Here is a 21,513-nt window from a genome sequence, read left to right on the forward strand (position 1 = left end):
GCGCTACTCCAGCTCAAATTATTTTCTGCTCCCTTCCCCCAACTTTCAAAAATGCCAGAATTAAAAATATGCTGCTACATCAGCCTAACGATTAACAAAGGGAAATTTTCAAATATTAAAAAAATTAGAAATTTATTTCTAAAATCTAACTTTTTTATGCACGGCTCATTGGCCCAAAGTTAGTTGATTAATTACGATAAAAGCTAATGTGACATCTAATTTTACACAGCAAGGTCCCCCAAAGTAGAGGGGTAAATAATATGATTTGTTTTGGATAGAGATAAAAGTGCAATTCAAGAAAAAGCTCCTGACCTTCTTCAAAAGTAAGGCCACTGGACTTTTTCTTCACCTCTGTATGAACAGACTTGCAGGTTTAATCCTTGGTTTGATACAAACAATAAAATGTAAAAAGGAGGTCCTCAAGGGTAGTAATGTCTGGATTACTCCCAGTTCTACGAGCTAGTGAGGGCAGGAATAGGAGGATAGAGCAGATGAATGCATGGCTGAGTTGCTGGTGTATGGGAGAAGGATTCACATTTTTGGATCACTGGAATCTCTTTTGGGGTAGAAGTGACCTCTACAAGAAGGACAGATTGCACCTAAATTGGAAGGGAACTAATATACTGGCAGGGAAATTTGCCAGAACTGCTTGGGAGGATTTAAACTAGTAAGCCGGGGCGGGGGGGGAACCCAGGGAGATAGTGAGGAAAGAGACCCATCTGAGACAGGTACTGCTGAGAACAGAAGTGACACAAACAAACAAAGTCAGGGTAGGCAGGGACAAGGTAGGACTAATAAATTAAACTGCATTTATTTCAATGCAAGGGGCCTAACAGGGAAGGCAGATGAACCCAGGGCATGGTTAGGAACATGGGACTGGGATATCACAGCAATTACAGAAACATGGCTCAGGGATGGACAGGACTGGCAGCTTAATGTTCCAGGGTACGAATGCTACAGCAAGGATAGAAAGGGAGGCAAGAGAGGAGGAGGAGTGGCATTTTTGATAAGGGATAGCATTACAGCTGTGCTGAGGGAGGATATTCCCAGAAATACATCCAGGGAAGTTGTTTGGGTGGAACTGAGAAATAAGAAAGGGATGATCATCTTATTAGGATTGCATTATAGAACCCCCAATAGTCAGAGAGAAACTGAGAAATAAACTTGCAAGGAGATCTCAGCTGTGAGAACAATCGGGTAGTTATGGTTCAGGGATTTTAACTTTCCAAACATAGACTGGGACTGCCATAGTGTTAAAGGTTTAGATGGAGAGGAATTTGTTAAGTGCATACAAGACAATTTTCTGATTCAGTATGTGGATGGACCTACTAGAGAAGGTGCAAAACTTGACCTACTCTTGGGAAATAAGGCAGGGTAGGTGATTGAGGTGTCAGTGGGGGAGCACTTTGGGGCCAGTGACCATAATTCTATTCGTTTTAAAATAGTGATGGAAAAGTATAGACCAGATCTAAAAATTGAAGTTCTAAATCGGAAAAAGGCTAATTTTGACAGTATTTAGGCAAGAACTTTCAAAAGCTGACTGGAGGCAGATGTCCGCAGGTAAAGGGACGGCTGGAAAATGTGAAGCCTTCAGAAATTAGATAAGAATCCAGAGAAAGCATATTCCTGTCAGAGTGAAAGAGAATGCTGGATGACTAAAGAAATTGAGGGTTTGGTGAAGAAAGAGAAGGAAGTTTATGTCAGATATAGACAGGATAGATCGAGTGAATCCTTAGAAGAGTATAAAGAAAGTAGGAGTATACTTAAGAGGGAAATCAGGAGGACAAAACGGGACATGAGATAGCTTTGGCAAATAGAATTAAAGAGAATCCAAAGAGTTTTTACAAATATATTAAGGACAAAAGGTTAGGGCCCCTCAAAGATCAGCAAGGTGGCCTTTGTGTGGAGCCACAGAAAATGGGGGAGATACTAAATGAATATTTTGCATCAGTATTTACTGTGGAAAAGGATATGGAAGATATAGAATGTAGGGAAATAGATGGTGACATCTTGCAAAATGCCCATATTACAGAGCAGGAAGTGCTGGGTGTCTTCAAACGGTTAAAGGTGGATAAATCCCCAGGATCCGATCAGGTGTACCAGAGAACTCAGAGAAGCTAGAAAAGTGATTGTTGGGCCTCTTGCTGAGATATTTGGATCATCGATAGTCATAGGTGAGGTGCCAGAAGACTGGAGATTGGCAAACGCGGTGCCACTGTTTAAGAAAGGTGGTAAGGACAAACCAGAGAACTATAGACCGGCGAGCCTGACCTCAGTGGTGGGCAAGTTGTTGGAGGGAATGACGAGGGATAGGATGTACATGTATTTGGAAAGACAAGGTCTGATTCGGGAAAGTCAACATTGCTTTTTTGCATGGGAAATCATGTCTCACAAACTTGATTGAGTTTTTTGAAGAAGTAACAAAGATTGATGAGGGCAGAGCAGTAGATGTTCGACGAGGTTCCCCACGGGAGACTGATTAACAAGGTTAGATCTCATGGAATACAGAGAGAACTAGCCATTTGGATACAGAACTGGCTCAAAGGTAGAAGACAGAAGGTGGTGGTGGAGGGTTGTTTTTCAGATTGGAGGCCCGTGACCAGTAGAGTGCCATAAGGATCGGTGCTGGGTCCTCTACTTTTTGTCATTTACATAAATGATTTGGATGCGAGCGTAAGAGGTACGGTTAGTAAATTTGCAGATGACGTCAAAATTGGAGGTGTAGTGGACAGTGAAGGAGGTTACCTCAGGTTACAACAGGATCTGGACCAGATGGGCCAATGTGCTGAGAAGTGGCAGATGGAATTTAATTCAGATAATTGCGAGGTGTTGCATTTTGGGAAAGCAAATCTTAGCAGAATTTATACACTTAATGGTAAGGTCCTAGGGAATGTTGTTGAACAAAGAGACCTTGGAGTGCAGGTTCATAGCTCCTTGAAAGTGGAGTCTCAGGTAGATAGGATAGTGGAGGCGGTATTTGGTATGCTTTCCTTTATTGGTCAGAGTATTGAGTACAGGAGTTGGGATGTCATGTTGCGGCTGTACAGGACATTGGTTAGGCCACTGTAGGAATATTGGGTGCAATTCTGGTCTCCTTCCTATCAGAAGGATGTTGTGAAACTTGAAAGGGCTCAGAAAAGATTTAAGGATGTTGCCAGGGTTGGAGGATTTGAGCTACAGGGAGAGGCTGAACAGGCTGGGCTGTTTTCCCTGGAGCGTCAGAGCTGAGGGGTGGCCTTATAGAGGTTTACAAAATTATGAGGGGCATGGATAGGATAAATAGACAAAGTCTTTTCCCTGGGGTCAGGGAGTCCTGAACTAGAGGGCACAGGTTTAGGGTGAGAGGGGAAAGATATAAGAGAGACCTAAGGGGCAACTTTTTCACGTAGAGGGTGGTACGTGTATGGAATGAGCTGCCAGAGGATGTGGTGGAGGCTGGTATAATTGCAACATTTAAGAGACATTTGGATGGGTATATGAATAGAAGGGTTTGGAGGGATATGGGCCAGGTGCTGGCAGGTGGGACAAGATTGGGTTTGGATATCTGGTCGGCATGGACAGGTTGGACCAAAGGGTCTATTTACATGCTGTACATCTCTATGACTATGGCTAATTCATACATCAATGCACAAAAATTAAAAAAATTAGTTAAGAAATTCACAAGTCAAAAATCTCACCAATCCAAGAAAATAATTTTCTAGCATATAGAATCAACTGCACAGTAAGAAGCTATTCATACCCAAGTGGGAAATGCCAGCATTTATGTTCCACACAAGCCTCTTCTCACCTGACTTCATTAAACTCCTCTCTGCACCTCTTTCTATTGCTTTTCCTTCAATTTCTTTCCCCTCAACTATATCAAAGCCAGTCACAAACAAACAGTCAACATGGGAGCAAGGTCCACAATGTGATTACACTCTTGAATAAAAGATATGTCACCCTAATTTTCAACATCCTTTCCAGATCCCTCCCACCCTTCCTGAAAGCACAGCATCCTGTTGAGATACAGTTTCAAGCATGCCAATCTAAATTAACAACATTAATAAACCAAGATGATTTGTATCAAACGATTAGAAAACATTTACAGTAACTCAAAGCATCAGAAAACAGGCCATACATACAAGATAGTCACTAATAACTAATAAATACAATGAGGAATCCAGTAAGAAACATCTGCACCAACACTGTTATGTTGAATTTACTACCTCGTAGATTAATTAAGCGGATTAGTTTACAAGTATTTAACAGGAAGCCAGATAAGCACATCAAGGAGAAAGGAATGCAAAGATATACAGATAGGGTGAGATGATGCAGGGTGAGACTAGGCTTATGTGGAACAAACAACAGACACTTGCTGGGTCCAATACCCAAGGAACAATTGTTTCTGATCTGCTGTATCCTGAAATTAGAAAATTTCAATCTAATCCCAGATATAAACTATCCCTAAAAGATGCAATTATTTAACTGCCAAATACACTTGGACTTAATGCTCATATTTTACATCAATTACATGAACTAAAAATCTAATTCAAACATGTGACTAGCTCAATTACTAACAAACTGCAGTAACACTCCAAACAAAGGAAAAAAAGATTTTAAAATGCTGTAACATTAGCAATTTGAAGATTATGGTCCTGTTCATTTGATGCAGTTTTCCCCTACATTTGCATTGCAAACACCTAAGAACCTGCTAAATCATGCTTAGTAATGCCAATGGTTTCCCCAAAACATTTGATATTTAATGCAACAGGCTAGGGTTGGCACTGTTTCCACACTGTAGGGAATCTAATCTAAATCTAACATTTATCACGCAGGTGAAATCTATTCAAAAAAAGGAATACACTAGCAAACTTTAGAAAAACACTTAGTTGGAATAAGCTAACTCAACAGCAGCACAAATAGTGGTTTGATGCATCACCCTGAGTCTACTACAATGATTACCTATCACTTGAATTGAAGTGACAGAAGATGAATGAAACAAAACAAACTGTCTGTACTATTCCCGAATACAAAAGACAATGCAGTTATCTTGAATAATCTTCAAGACAACCTTTAATACAGAGACATGTTTTTAAAATTGCCTTTGATATTATTTTGATATTAGAAATTACTTTGTATGATCATTTTAAAAATAACACGTTCAATTAATGATATACAAAATGGATTTCCTAGCAATTTTACATTTTTATTAACTCTGTAGAAAATGGCTATCATCTCAGTTGCAGTACAAGGTTTAATTATGTTGTTTCAGTATGCATGTCAGAACAGCTGTCTTCCAAATTCAAATACAGATCTTAATAGAATGCAAGGTACACTCAAGGCCACAATCTATATTTGGCTGATTTCATGCACTGCTGCTTGCAAAGATTAGATTTCTAACCTGACAGATTATGCAGAAACAAACCTGACATGGTTGTAAACCATGTGGATTTTTCAACAATTACAGTGTACAAATCTTCTTGGCTCTCCAAATCTTTTCAAAAGTAGAATGGGGAAGAACGCCCTCAATGTTCTCAGTACAGAGGGCTGAGCAGTCAAATGATTGTCAATATTCAGATGAGCTGGAATTTATACTGCTCGAACAAAATGAATAGGTAATTCAAATCAATAGTTACATTACAATCACAATTCGTTTGGAAACGAAACCTCATTAATCTCCATTTCAATGAGCCTCCATTGGACAAATTAAAATGTACTACTCTCCTGTTACTTATCCCATGTAACCCGATAGTTGAACACTTTAAAGATTCTTGCAAAAATCATCCTGGTTTTCCCTTCAATAGTTATTTCATCCAATAAACTTCCTATGGGAAACATTTTCTGCAGTACTTCCTGATAGTGCTGCCATTACCCCAGCCAAAACAGACAGATTCTAGTGTTTTGTAGCTTACCTTGCACATTGGTACCAAAATGCTCCACGAAAAAGAAATTAGTAAATACATTTTAATGTTGTGCCAATAAGCTCTTTGCATGATCCTCATTCATCATTTCTAACTATTTCCATTAAACACTATTTCACCTGAATGTACCTCTCAAAATGCAATATCCATTCCCAATGGTCATGCAACAATTTCTGCTCATGAATGTATGCACGAATGTCACAGTAAGGGGAGAGGCTGTGGTGACAATAAATAAAACCGTGCACAATTTTTTTATTGCACAAATTGGAATTTTAACTGAATAAACCCACATTGACTTTTCCTACTCACTTCTTCCATCCAATATCCCTACTGCTTAAGCCAACTTAGGAGGAAAGTCATAAAACTACAAAGTCAAAAGATATTAAATATTTAAACCTCATGGAGTCAAATGTTATTTACTAGTGCCAGTATTTATTCTGGAAAAAGTAGTACAGAAAGTGACAAAAAAAAACTTGCACATCATAGGCATTCTAACACTGTGCCACTCAATGATCTATTAATATTGCATTGCTCTAAGAAAATTAAGCACTGCCCTATCACCTGTGAAATGCAACATTTATCAAAATCCTTCTCAATAGCTCCTTTACCTCTTTGGCAATAAATGCCAAATAAGTGGTGCCCACATCCATTGAGTGAATAAACAAAAATCTTGCTAACTTATGGATGGTGCAGGGTACTCTCCACTCCTGACAATATTCATTCCTCTGATTATCCAAGGATCCTATATACTATGTTGTGGTGTCTTAATCAATTTACATACCAAAGACTTGATTTCCTAATTCCTCAGCTGCCAAAGACAATCAGGAGATCCTCAAAAACTGACAGAATCCCAAAGTTCAGCTATTGAAACAGCAGAGGTGCTGCAATTTGTTTCAGCATCTCTGAATTAGTAATGGGGGATTGCAGGGTGGGGGGCAACAGCCTCATCTATAAGTACTGGTGCAGGCAAATTAAACCTGGCTGACATTCAACTGCTTCGAAAATCTAGTTGGTATTTAGGTTTTATGATGAACACAGTCATTTGAATGGATTATAAACATCACTACCTACAGAAGTACAGTAACATAGAATAACAAACCTCCAGAGTCAGGAACCCCCAATTTTGGAGGCAGGAGGGGGGGAATAAAACTCAAAATCTATTCCCTAAATTTCAGGTTTAATCATTTCCCCTCAAATGTCTAGTAACCAAGCTATAATAGGAACTTATGACAACATTTCATTATAGTACAACGACATGCAAATATCAGAATGTCTCGCAAAGTGGTGATGAGCAAAGTGACACAGCACCATGACATTCCAGTCCCAATGGTGATTGGGAATGACAATCGAAGTTATTTACACAGTTGACACTTCTGCAGTGACAACTCAATGCAAAACACTACCCCGCAGTTGTATTAACATTAATGTGAAATTTTACTGTAACATACACGTGGTTACTGTAAAAACCAAAGTGCAACTTTGTGATACGTAATAGGAAACCAAAGATTATATTCTTTGACTACAAAAACAGACTAACTTCCACACATTTTCTCCTGAGAAAGAATTAACTGCAGAGATTGGAATTTTAAAAAAGTATCATTTGTTTCAAATCTTAAATGTTCTTAAAATAATTGCCTTCCAGAGAGATTGCGACAATATTTAGCTCAGGAATAGCAATCAATATAATTTAAACTGATGTTTGAGAGTAGATAGATATTATAACTTAATACAGAGCATTACAAAAAGGGTTTGTCCAATCAAACCAGGATTACATCTGGAGACGGCATTTTGCTATAGGATGAAGTATAAGTGGTTGTAGGTGTGTCACGAGAACAAATGCGAAATCAAAGCAATTTTCAATGATTTTTCCTGTTACTGTTAGTACAAATATGTAATAATATCCCAGTAGCAACTTGCATAAGGCAATATTAACCAAGGCATGAGCCACTCCCAAAAGTCAAACAAAAACAAAATATCACATTAAATACTCCCTTTTTCTGCTATCCACCTCAAAGCATACTATAAACGAAGGGCCAGATTTCAGCATTAAATTTGTTTCCATGTTTCAGACAATTACAAGTTTACTTAATCATATTCACCACTTCCAAAGCTCAGCATTTAAAATCTCAATGCCTGTTCCAATACTATTGAATTACAATTAGATACTGTACATAAGAAAACCTATTGCTGTATAATTACACAGGCAAATGTTAAGTTTAGCTCTAATAAAAGCAAAGCTACTAAAATTGGAGACCTGTTTAAAGTCAACAAATTCAAACTCAGAAGTACAGGTCTATGGACGAAGACTTTAAAAAACCTAAATACATTTTACAATCAACTTTTTTTTCTTTAAAATTTTTAAATCAAAATTTATTTTCAAGTCAGCAAAAAGATGCACACTCTTCAAAATATAGCAAGCATTCAAAAGAGTGCTGCTCAAGTTGCACCATTACGTGACAATGTATATTTGCAAATCAACCACCTTGACCTCACCACATCTCTTTCCCGGTAAATGGTGAATTATCTTTACTCAGAAACACGCCTGAAGTTTCAGGAAATGAGCACAGGCTTTGTTTAATTAGGAATTTGGAAAGCAACCACACAGGTTTATTTGCAGGTTTCAAAAAAGTACAATAAAATACAGGCAAAACTTTCAATTTTATAGCATCCTTCCATCTATGAGAAGTGACGATCTTCATCTACTCTATCTTAGCCTATGGCTGTGAAGATCAATCCTTCAGAAGCAAGTTCTGCTTGTGAATTTGCTATCTGACATTTGGAACTGTCATTTTGAGTGTTGACACCTGCCATCACTGTTGATCATTGTGATAGTGTAGGCAGTCCACAGGAGATGCCATTGTCTTGATTTATTTTTAAAATTCCTCTCCAAAAGTAGAAAATGAAGGTCTACAAGAATTCAAGACACTTCAAACAGGGTACTTAAATATCTAGAACTTATTTTCTTCTGGTTAGAAGTCACCTGTTTTGCATACAGGGTGTACACACATCAAAACATGAACTGATCAACTCATGACCTCTGACAGCAGCAAACTTGGTCACTGTGATAAAGAGGAATACTGTATTTTGCACACATCCTGTTCTCAATATATACTTTATACAACCAGTTTTTCAGAGCTCACTCCTAACTCAGCAATACTCTTCTACTCGAGTCAGAACCATGAATCCAAACCTCATTCCCGAGATTTGGAAACGATCTAGGCTGACATTTTACAACAGTATGAGCAGTGATGTGGTGTGGACAGGCCCATTTTTAGATTATAGCATACAAATTGCTTACTAGAAACAACCAAAGTCTGTCTAGTTCACTTTCCACAAACCTGATGATTGCACAATGAGAATGGAGTTGCCCAGATGTAAATCTTCTAATAAATCAACAACAGCACTTTGCAGTGGTGTACAAACCCTCATCACTCAGTAAATTCAGAAATATCAAAATTGGTTTTGTCCCTACTTCAGGAATATTTTCAAAAAAATTCAAAATGCTTCATAAAAGCTGTACTGAGATGATACTGGAAACATCCCATTTGCTAAGAAATTGCATCTTGACCAAATCAAGTTAATGGGATACACAAGTTATGCCAAAATTACCTCAACTTCTTTTCTAAGATTTATTCAGAACAAGGTCAAATATTAACATTACTCTTTAAACTGTAAATAAACCTGATCTGTTCATCCAATAGTCGCTAACAATATTTTCTAGATCATTTAACTTGTTCTGATTGTGATAACAATTCTGATTGCTTAAGATACCATTGGCCCAAATCCAAAAACAAGGTGCTCACTGAATCTGTACATGAACCACCTCAATAACGACAAAGTGAGTTTTATTTTCGGAATTCAGGGTGTAAATTTTGTGATTTACGATGTATGGAGCCAGGATGCAGCCATCTCACTGGATGCAGAATAGAATCAAGGAGCTAAATAGTCTCCTCTTGCTCCTAATACAAAATAAAAGTCATGGCATTCTAAGTGATTGCCATATTCTATGAAAAGGTCAAATGTAGCTTTGGGCAAAATTAAACTGGTGAACATTTCATTGAGGCTGCTCTAGAAAATTACTCAACAGCATGACAAAGCTATTGAAAGTCAGAGTTCAGAATTACCACATTAGACCAGTAACCACTTTGTCTGTAACAATATCTCTCTTTTAACCCCAAAGCAGTAAGTTTATTTTACAAGTAAGACTAACTTGTGTTTCATACACTTAAAAATTACTGTAGGAACAGTTCTAAATGAAATCAAAAATCTATTTCACTCAAGCAGTTTGGTTATCAAACAAAAATGTCAGTGTAATTTGATGCTCAGCTCCTGTTGCAAAATACAATCTGTGATACAAAGAATCCAGTGTCACTAGAGACATTTTCAGAACTTTGAGTTCCCATTACACTTCCACCGCACCCCCCCCCCCCCCCCCAAACATACACCCACCACAAGCATTTGGTGCCCTCTTTAATTGCAGATTTCCTGACTCAAGCAGATCTCCAGACAGTCAACACTAGCTAATGGAGATAAAAATGAGCAGCACAGAAAGATTAAAAGTCACCATAAATAACACTTCACCATACTCCATATGAGATGATTAAAAGAGCAACATACATGTAGTTTAGCTCGTCATCTGAACCTCTCAATTTGCTTTAGTGACATTATAATGGTTATATTCACTGCTTTCCAAAGTATAGAGACACAAGCTCGCTCTCAATCTGAAGCTCAAATTGTAAAAGACTAACTTGCTTATTGTTTTAATCACACTGTACATCTGTGAATTCTGAGTCCCAGCCCAGCCCCTCATCAATGTCTCATGAGTGATTGTGAATAAGCACGTTAAAAGAGGAATTCTATGCTGAGCCTCTTCAACCAATTGGCAATAGTTAGGAACATGATTTACAGAAACAAAAAAAAACACTACAGCACAAATAAGCCAGGCTAGTGTATCATATGTGGACAGTCAGTTAGCTCACTTCAAAACTGGGTATTTACAAGTAGTATTAAATTTGAGAGATAATGGTTAAATCTACTTCCCAGTTTCCATATATCAATTAGTTTAGAAAAATTGTGGTCTGAGTTTTTTTTAATGGAAATAAAATTTGCACTTGGAGACAGTGCAAATCATTACTTTTAGTTAAGGATATCCTTAACTAAATACATACTTTGGATCACATACATCAAATATTAAACCTTGAATTACTAAAACTTCTATCACTACATGTGACGCACTCTCAGACATCAAGACAAAATGTAAATCAGACTGCAACATAATGAAAATTGGTCGACATCTAAAGATCTGAAATTCACGTACAGTGATATGAAGCTCCTTGTCCTAACTTGGAAGCATTATTCTATTGAGCTCCAAGAGTCCTAGTTTTCTCCACACTTGTTCCTGCCATGTAATACAAGTGGCAGCACACAGCAAAATTATTTTACTTTATTACAACACAAATACCGCCATTCCAATCAGCTTGTGGAGAGAGACCCAAGTAAGCAACAAGTAAAACCTATTCAAACTGTAGGCTTTTGAATACAAAACTGAATGTCCACTATTTTCCACCCGTTTAACTCTACTGAACAGTCCGTGCTTTAGTTTCTATAGCATTAAAAATTGAGCAAATAATAAATGTGTGTTGTATTTAAGCAGAGAGAGATGTTTTCATTTCTCCCAAGAGTAATAAGAATTAGGAGATGAAAAATGTTGGACAAGAGTACACAAACAGTGGGAACAAACTCTGGTTTTGGTTATATAATGGAACTACTTAGGAAATACCTGTAAGACAGTTATGCAAAATAGAAATTAGAGCATAAAGACTCAATGATAAAGCCTTCAGATTGCAAGAGTCTCTCGTCCACAGCCTCTCTATGTCGTGAATCCCTGGCAATGTTGTTGTAGATGAGAGAGAGAGAGAGAGATGTAACTGATAATCAGGCATGAGTAGTTAACTGAATAACACGTTCTCAGAAAAACAAATTGGGTGAGACTAAAAATATTCATACAAAGTTATTGCAATACAGAATGCAGGACAAGTGACTACTTGAAACAAAATCAGTGGTTTCCTTGAGGCTATAAGCTTATCAATTAGCCCATCATTCCTGTCGGATCTCTGAAGACAAATCACCTTTGCCCTTAGATCTTAGAAATGTCTTATCGAATCCCTTTTTAAATTTACAGCAGATTCTGTAAGGAGCACATTCAAAATACAGGTAAACAATAGGAAGAAAAACAAACTCTAATGGGACGACCGGAAATTTCGGAGTTTGTTCTTAAACCAAAAGTTTCGCCGGAACAAAACAAAGTGACCAACGTTCTGTGAAGAACAGCTCACGCATCTTCCTACTGATTAAAATGTGAATCATCACAATATCGTCATCACAAATGACAAAGGGTTATTTCTTTAAAAGTCATTTAAACGTCCTGAGTTTTGAAATAAAGTTGCCAGGGGTGCCTTTTTTTAAAAAAAACAGGACGGGAAGGAAAAGTTACTGTGAATTAACTCATTCGCTCGTTACTTATAAACAAAAGGAGGCTCTCTTGTGAATGTGGTGGGGAGGGTGTAGGTTACAGGGGGGGCAGTTTGCTCACCTGTCCCAGGTTGATGAAGCCGTGCTCCCTGGCCACCCTGGAGGCCTCCTGCTGCCCGCCGGGGATCTGCACCGCCCAGCTGTTGGTGTAAACTTTCGGCGGGGTCGGGGAAGCCGAGCACAGCGCGATGAGGGTCCAGGACGACAGGACGGCCTTCAGCCCCCACTCCATCCCCGAGGCCCGGGTTCACAGTCCAGGGGTCAGGCGGAGGAGGAGGTGGGGGGGGGGGGGGTGGTCGTCGCTCTCACACTCCGGCCAGTGCCTTCTCCTCGGGGGTGGGGGGGTCCTCCCAGGAGCTCGGTCTCCTCCGGGGGTGGTTTGCAGACACACACCCCTTCCCTCACTCAGTCCCGGGGGGGAGGGGGGGGGGGGGTGAGGGGAGACCGGCCCCCGGTGACGGGATGGAGAGGGGGGGGGTTAAGTCGAATGGCCGTCTCCTTCGCCCGGTCCTCCTCCCGCTCCTGACGGACCGGTCACTCGGTGGAGAGGGACGTCTTGAGAGAAAATATTTTCTTTTAAATGAGCCAGCGGTGGGTCAGTGTCGGACAGCGGGCCCTCAGCGGCGGTGCCGGGTGTCCATGATGAGGCGACAGGGTGCTCTCTGTGTGTGTGTGTGAGAGACGGCACCGGGGAGCGGGCACACGGACAGCCTCTGGTCCCGCCCTCAGCTCCGAGCGAACAAACCCCCCCCCCTCCGTCCCGTCCCCCTCGCGCGCGTGCGCGTACACGTTCGGGCGGGAGGAGGGGAAAGGGCGTGCAGGCACGCGCTCGGCCAACCAATCCCCGCGCGCGATGGGAATGCGGGCCGGCGTGGGATAGGCGCCGCCTCTTTCCCCGCCCACCCGCCCGGCGGACCCGCCCTCCCACCTCGTGCGCATGCGTACCGGCCGATCACATGGTTCCTCCCAAGACGTCAGCCACCCGTTCCCATCGCCATGACGTCAACAACCTGGTCAACACTGTTCCTGGTTTCTTGACCTTCCTTCCCACATACACGTGTCAGGGCACCAACTGTGAGGACAATAGCACCAATTACAACGCTAACTGGCTCTAAGATCATGCCTGACCCAAGGGCTAAGGACATTAGCATTGCTTGGCATGATAACAGGCTCTAAGATCATGCCTGACCCAAGGGCTAAGTAATAAGTGGATAGGATTCAGGTTGCAGCCATTTGCACTTTGCAGCCTGCTCCAACTTTCCATCTGCATTTCACCTGGCAATGGAGCAGCGCTCTGAGAGCTTGTGATTTCAAATACACCTGTTGGACTATAATCTGGTGATGTGTGACTCCTGACTTTGTCCACCCCAGTCCAACACGAACACCACATCATGGACTAATTATTTCAACCCTTCTGCCATGTATCAGTCAGAAATAAAGTTTCATAAATCTGTGACTGTTATTTGATGTCATAGAATCGTAGGGTCCTGACAGTGTGGAAGCAGGCCATTCAGTCCATCAAGACCACACCAACCCATGAACAATCATCTCACCCAGACCCACCACATCCCCACAACCTTGCATTCTCCATTGCTAATCCACTGAGCTTGCATATCCCTGAACACTATCGACTATCTAGAATGGCCAAACCACCTAACCTGCATAACAATTCTACCTCATTGAAAATTCAACTGCCCTGTATCCTGACTTGCACCAATTCATCTATACCCCAATGCCTCCTAACTGACATTGTTTCCTAGACTAGAAATACCTAAATTTTAAATGTTCATCCCTATGTTCAAATCACCTCCATTGACCTATGACTTCCTTCAGTCCACCACATTCTAAGATCTCTGTGCTCCACCAATTCTGGTCTTGAGAACAGCTCCAATTTTAATTGCTGACTGTGTCTTCAAATGACTAGGCTCCAAACACTGAACTTTCCTCCCTAAACCTTTCCAGTTCTCAAGTTCTCTTTCCTCTTTTAACACACTCATTAAAACATACCTTTTGGGTCCATGGAGTTGGTTATTTTTCTACTACCTCCTTGTGATTGTGTTTAATTCGATAAAGCACAAACGAAGCATCTTGAGTTGAATGTTTTATGAGATACAGTATAAATGCAAGTTGTTATATCCCAAAGCTTGCCTGCATAACAATGGTCCCGGGAAGTGAACACATTGAAGTGTGTAGATGGGATTCCATTGGTCTAACAACTTGATTATTAGAATTACTGTATTTAACAGCATAGGAGAAAATGACAGGAATGAGATTTATCACAAAATCAATTAAATTATTGACTTTTCCATTGAAATAAATCATATTTGAAACCAACGCAATTGAATAAAAAAGACTGCCAGAATTGAATCATTTTGTCATTATCTTTCAGAGACATATAGAGGTGTAAGAATCCATAGTACAGCTCCTGAGCATGACCCTACAGAAAGACAAGGCAGCAGATGATTGAATGGCTAAGATCTGCTTGCCTGGCTTTCTTGGCATTGTTCATGTCTGGGTTTCACAGTGTTCAGCAGTTACATCCTGTGGCACCCCTGAATATGTCACCTGAATTTGAGCTTCTTTTTTAAAGTCTTTTTATTTCAGTTACATTAATAAATTATTGCTGCTTTTTCTGTTAGTTCCTCTTTGCTGTCAATATACCAACTAGCTAAAAAAGGTCCATAAATCCATAACACTCAACACTAGCTTCAAGAAAACAACATGTTATAATGCTTCAAAATGCTTCACTGGAGAGCGAACAGAACAAGTGATGCCTCGTTAAGAAAGGAAGCGGGTGTAAATGATGACTAAACCTTAGTCAAAGAGATTGGTTTTAGGGAAGGCACTCCTGCTGTCACTGTACCAGGTCATTCCCCCAACATACACAGATTCCTCAGGGGGAAACAGATTTTCAAACCAAAGACCCAGCACTAAAGAATATGAGAAATAGGAACAGGAGTAGACCACTTGGCCTTTCAAGGCTACTCCAGCATTCAACACAATCATGGCTGATCTTGGACTCCAATTTCCACTGATTTCCTGAGAGGCCAAACATCTATCTTTCCTAGCCTTGAATATATTCAATGATGAAGCATCCACAATTCTCTGGGTAGAGAATTCCAAAAACTCATGACCACTTGAGTTAAAAAGTTTTTTTCCCTAAGCCGCAAAGGTTTAAGTGTGTACGAGACCCATATCCCAGTGAGAGTAGGTGTGTGTCAGACTGTACACCAGTGAGAGTCAATGTGTAAGGGCACCCTATACCCCACTCAGAGTCAGTGTGTGTGGGATCCATACCCCAGCGAGAGTCAGTGTGTGGGGGACTATACCCTGCTGAGAGTCAATGTGTATGGGAGCTATATTTCAGTAACAGAAAATTTTGTGCGGGATCTGCATCTGTGTGCCAAGTTCCCATTTTCCAGTGTGTGTTACCATATCCAACTGAAAATGATGTTTGGGACATGTTACCTTTGAGAGTCAGTGTGGATGGGACCTGTATAACAAAGAGAATCACTGCATGTGGGTAACATTATCCAGTCAGAGTCCATGACAAGAATTCCATACCCCAATGAGAGTCACCATATGAGACCATACAGCTGTGTGAGCTGATATGCTCGAGACATGCACAACAGTGAGATGCAATGTGAGAATTTGTATCCCAGTGATAGTCAGTATGTCGGACTCATACCTGAATGTGAGTTAATGTGTTTGTGTGTGGGATCTGTACCCCAGACAGAGTCAGCATGTGTGAGATCCATACATCAGTGACCGCCAGTGTATGTAGGGGACCCCTTACCACACTGAGAGTCAGTGTGTGCAGGACTCTTACCCCAGTGACAGTCTGTGTGTGTGGAACCCCATATCTCAGTAAAAGTCAGTGTGTGTACGACCCTGTACTTCACTGATAGTCATTGTGTGTGGGATCTTGTATCCCAGTGAGAGTCATTGTGTGTGTGGGACCGCATAGCCCAGTGAGAGAGAGAAAGTGTGTGTGTGTGTGCGCGCACTTCCCTGAACCCTGGTGAGAGTCAAGTGCGTGTGTGGGACTGCATAGCCCATTGAGAGTCAGGTGTGTGGGATCCTGTACCCCAGTGAGAGTCAGTGTGTGTGTTGTGCGTGTGTGTGTGTGTGTGTGCACGTGTGTTTTCCCATACCCCAATCAGAGTCATTGTGTGGGGACCTGTACCCCAGTGACAGAGAGAGTGCGCGTATGTGTGTGTGGGACTCCGTACCTCAGTAAGAATCAAACAGTGTGGGATCTTGAACCCCAGTGAGATTATGATCAGTGGAGTTTCTGCAACCCCTTTTCAAGGAATAAAGAAAAGACTGGGGAAAGTCCGTTTATAATAATCAGAAAAACCAACAGAGGAAATTCTTGCAGCAGAAGAAACCAAAATAGCAGGAAATTGGCTGACACATGTTTTAATTCTTCCAAGAACTCAGTTTGACCACAGCATATTTTCCAGAAGGTGATAACGTATCTCCTCATTTGGTGCTGTCAGATATCAGCTTGTCCTGTCTTAAAGTCAAGGCTGCCAACTCACACAGATACAAAGCTAGGAAGCAAGAAACTATGTACAGTCATTAGAAATGGAAGGGTTTACCACCCATTGAGGCAGTTCCACCATTTAACAAGGCCACCGACCCGCCGAAGCGAAACCCACCCATACCCTTACATTTATCCCGTCACCTAACACTATGGGCAATTTAGCATGGCCAATTCACCTGACCATCTTTGTGACTGTGGGAGGAAACCGGAGCACCCGGTGGAAACCCACGCAGACACGGGGAGAACGCGCAAACTCCACACAGTCAGTTGCCTGAAGTAGCAATTGAACCCGGGTCTCTGGCACTGTGAGGCAGCAGTGCCAACCACTGTGCCACCGTGTTGTACCATTAATATTAACAAACTTGAGAGCTTGATAAAGTAATCTACTAGCACCCACTACTGAGAATACTTCGAGTGTTTAGAATCCCTACAATGTGGATACAGGCCCTTCAGCCCAATAGTAATTTTGTATTACCTACAGTATCCCCTAAAGCTTCCTAATCCGTTGCTTTCTTGTATTGCAGATTAGATAGATGCCAAAAGTCACAGTGTCAGACTACCATTATTGTTATAAAACCCAAAACGTAGTCACTTTGGTTTAGTCAAGACTTCAGGCCACCCCAAAATGCTTCCAAACCCACTTTGAAGTGTTGTCATTCTTCAATATAAGAACCACAGCAACCAATTCCTACAAACTGTAACAGTAATGACCAAATAACCTTTCTTTCATTGGGATCAATATTGGCAGGGACACCAGAGAAAGCCCTCCTGCTGCTCTTTGAGGTGCCAAGGTGCCTTGGCTCCTCTTAGAGGCAGAGTGGGCCACAATTTTAAAATTCCTCTGAATTGTTGGTGCCTCCCACAGTGCAACATAGCGTCAGACAGCATGGAAACAGATCATTCATTCCAACTTGTTCATACCAACCAGATTTCCCAAACTAAATTGGTCCCATTTGCTTGCATTTGGCCCATATCCCTCTCAACCCTTCCTATTCATGTACCTGTCTATGTTGTAATTGTTAAATGTTGTAATTGTACGCACCTGCACCACTTCCTCTCGCAGCTCGTTCCATATACACACCACAATCTGTGTGAAAAAGTTCCCCTTAGGTCCCTTTTAAATGTTTCCTCTCTCACCTTAAACCTATGCCCTCTAGTTTTGAATTCCCCTATCCTAGGGAAAATACCCTTACTATTCACCTTATCCATGCCCCTCATAATTTTATAAACCTCTACTAAATCACCCCTCAACCTCCTATGCTCCAGTGAAAAAGATTCCAGTCTATCCAGCCTCTCCTTATAACTCAAGCTCTCCAGACCCAGTAACATCCTTGGAAATCTTCTCTGTATCATTCCCAATTTAATAAAATCCTACCAGAACTGTACGCAGTATTCCAAAAGTGGCCTCACCAATGTCCTATCCAGCTGCAACATGACGTGCCAACTCCACGCTCACCACTCTGACCAATGAAAGCAAGTGTGTGAAATGCCTTCTTTACCACCGTGTCTACCTGTGACACCACTTTCACGGAACTATATATCTAAACTGCTAGGTTTCTCTGTTCGACAACAATCCCCAATGCCCTATTATTAACTCTGTAAATCCTGTCTTGATTTGCCTCATCAAAATGCAACTCCTTGCATTTATCTACATTACACTCCATCTGCCACTTCTTAGCTCGTTAGCCCAGGTAATCAAAATTCTGTTGTACTCTTACACAACCTTCACTGTCCGCAATACCACCGATGTTATTGTCATCTGCAAACTTACTAACCATACCTCCTATATTCTCATCCAAATCGTTTCTGTAAATGACAAACTAGAATGGACCCCAGCACTGATCCCTATAAAACATCAATGGTCATAGGCCTCCATTCTGATAAATAACCCTCCACTACCACAATTTTTGTATCCAATTGACAAACTCTCCCTGGATCCCATCTGATCGAACTTTACTAAGCCGTCTACCATGCAGACCCTTGTCATAGTCTTTACTAAAGCCCATGTAAACAATATCTACTGTTCCGCCCACACCTTGTCTTCTTGGTCATGTCCTCAAAAAACTCAGTCAAGTTTGTGAGATGATTTCCCATGCACAAAACTATGCTGACTACCGCTAATCAGTCTTTGCCTCTCCAAATGCACCTAATTTTTCTCCCTCTCAATGGAACCCCTACAATGGGTTACTCACTACAGGCTCACTGGTCTGTAGTTCCTTGGCTTTTCTTTGCAGCCTTTCTTAAATAAAGACACAACATCAGCCACACCCCAGTCCTTTGGCACCTCAACCATGGCTGTAAATGACATAAATATCTCTGCTAGGGGCCAAACATAGGGGCCAACTTCCCACAATGCCCTAGGATACACTTGATGAGGTCAAACAGTCATAGTCATACAGAATGGGAGACCCTTCAGTCCAACCAATCCATGCCAAATATAATCCCAAACTAAACTAGTCCCACCTGCCTGTCCCTGGCCCATATGCCTCCAAACTTTTCCTATTCATGTGCTTATTTAAATCTCTTTTAAACATTGTAACTGTACCTGCATCCATCACTTCCTCAGGAATATCAGAAAACCACCCTTTTGTGAAAATAGTTTGCTCCTCAAGTCTTTTATAAAGCTTTCTCCTCTCACTTTAAAAATATCCCTGTTGGTCTTCAAATCTTCCATCTTAGGGAAAAGGTCTCAGGAATTTATCTACCGTTTTACATTTTTTAAGACCTTCAACACTTCCTTTTCTGTAATATGGATTGTTTTCAAGACATCAATATTTATTTCCCCAAGTTCCTCGCTTCTATGTCTTTCTCTACAGTAAATACTGATAAGAAATATTAATTTAGTATCTCTCCCATCTCTTGTAGTTCCATAAAAAATGGCCTTGTTGATCTTTAGGGGGGCTTATTCTCTCCCTAGTTTCTTTTTTGCACTTAAAGAACTTGCAAAATCTCTTTGGATTCTCCTTAACCTTATCTCTTTAACCTTACCTCATGTCCCTTTTTTGCCCTCCTGATTTATTTCTCCCATTTCAGCCAGCGGGAAGACTGGCAGTGCACCCTTCAACAGCCTTTGGTTCATTATCATTGGTGGTCCCTTGCAGATAAGGATGACTCTCTCTTACTCTCAGGGTGAATCAGTAGATGGCTGTAAAACTGATGCGGCTACCACAGGCTCTGTTACACTTGGGGCAGGTAATGGTCATGAGAAGGGGTGGGTGGTGCATTGGTGTGGCAGTGCGCTCCATTTGCTGTTTCACTTGGCTTCCATTTTTTCCAGATGGCAAGTCTCCAGGTGCACAACACCTTCCTGGATGCTCCTCTTCTACCTTGGACAGTCTTGGGCAAGTGATTTCCCAGTGTCTGTGGCAATGCCGCACTTTGCCCGTAAGGTCTTGAGGGTACACAATGTGAAGAGTCATCCCTGTTGCCAACTTCTGCCCTTGGAGTTTGTAACTGGCGGGGTTTGGTGCTGGCAGCCAGTAAACCTAGAAAGGTTGAAAGTGAATCTGCAGTCATAATGATGCCTCACTACATTCCAGTTTTGGAGCAACCATTAGTTGTGTCTGTCTTGAAGATAATAGTTTCCATGGAGACACCATTGCTTCTGCGGGGAAGGTAATGGTGGCCACTGTGTGTTCAATGTAGCTGTAGGAATGGCAGTAGTTGCTACAGTGTGGCCTTTGCAGAAAAGGCCATTGTTGTGGCTGCATGGAAGGCCATTGTGACCATGAGGAAAGCCATATGCAGTCTCAGAGTGGGCAGTAATTGCCACGGAATAGTTGGTGTGGATGTGGGGGTTGGATATTATTGTGGCTGAAGGGAAGGCAGTAGCAACAAAGGGTTGGCCATTTTGGATGCAGAGCAGCCACTGCAAATGGTCGTTCTTGCAGTCCAGGTCAAGGGAATTACAGTGGTGTGGGAAACTGTGGGAGGAACCAATGAGGTAGGAGGGTGCAAGGATGAAACTGGGAATGGGAGGGAGTACCCCCTTATACCCCTTAAGGGATTCACTTGATCCCAGCTGTCTGTATCTGACAAATGCCTTCTTGTTTTTCTTACTTCCTGAGTACTGGGAAACTCAGCCAGTCTTTGTAGGTAAACAAATAGGTAAACATTGGTGTGTTTAGATGCAAATGAACTAAAATGGAAATGAGGAGAAATATTTTCACATGGGCGGTTTTTTAAGATCTGGAAGACACTATTTGAAAGTCAGGTAAAGTCACATTCCACAGAAAGTTTTAATAGACAATTACCTGAAGAGGAATAATTTACAGTGGAACAACTGGGCATCTATTAACATAGACAGAATGGACTGAATGGGCTCTTTCTTTGATAGAAGATTCAGGTTGACTTATTTAAAAAGGTATCTGAATAGGCATCTGAGCATCTGCACCACTTGAGAATGTGGATAAGGTGCTGGAAAATAGGATTGGACAGTGTGGTTCATTATTCAGCCAGTGTAAGGAAAGTGGGCAAATTGCCTTCCTTCTGGCTGCAATCATTTATTCATCATTTTCAATATGCAGTAAACTT

At 41.2% G+C, this 21,513-nt stretch overlaps 1 protein-coding gene across 2 annotated transcripts in view; it reads right to left on the reverse strand.

Moving 5' to 3' along the window:
• Positions 1 to 13,181, reverse strand: part of LOC132834659 (furin-like) — a 104,108-nt gene extending 90,927 nt beyond the window's left edge. For both annotated transcript variants that reach the window (XM_060853593.1, XM_060853592.1), the window contains exon 1: positions 12,493 to 13,181. In XM_060853593.1, the coding sequence (XP_060709576.1) occupies positions 12,493 to 12,663 (171 nt within the window). In that variant the 5' untranslated portion in view covers positions 12,664 to 13,181. The remainder of the gene's footprint in view (positions 1 to 12,492) is intronic.
• Between the last annotated feature and the right edge of the window lie 8,332 nt (positions 13,182 to 21,513).

This window comes from Hemiscyllium ocellatum, chromosome 42 (assembly GCF_020745735.1).
Source record: "Hemiscyllium ocellatum isolate sHemOce1 chromosome 42, sHemOce1.pat.X.cur, whole genome shotgun sequence".
In the NCBI taxonomy this organism is placed as follows: Eukaryota; Metazoa; Chordata; class Chondrichthyes; order Orectolobiformes; family Hemiscylliidae; genus Hemiscyllium; species Hemiscyllium ocellatum.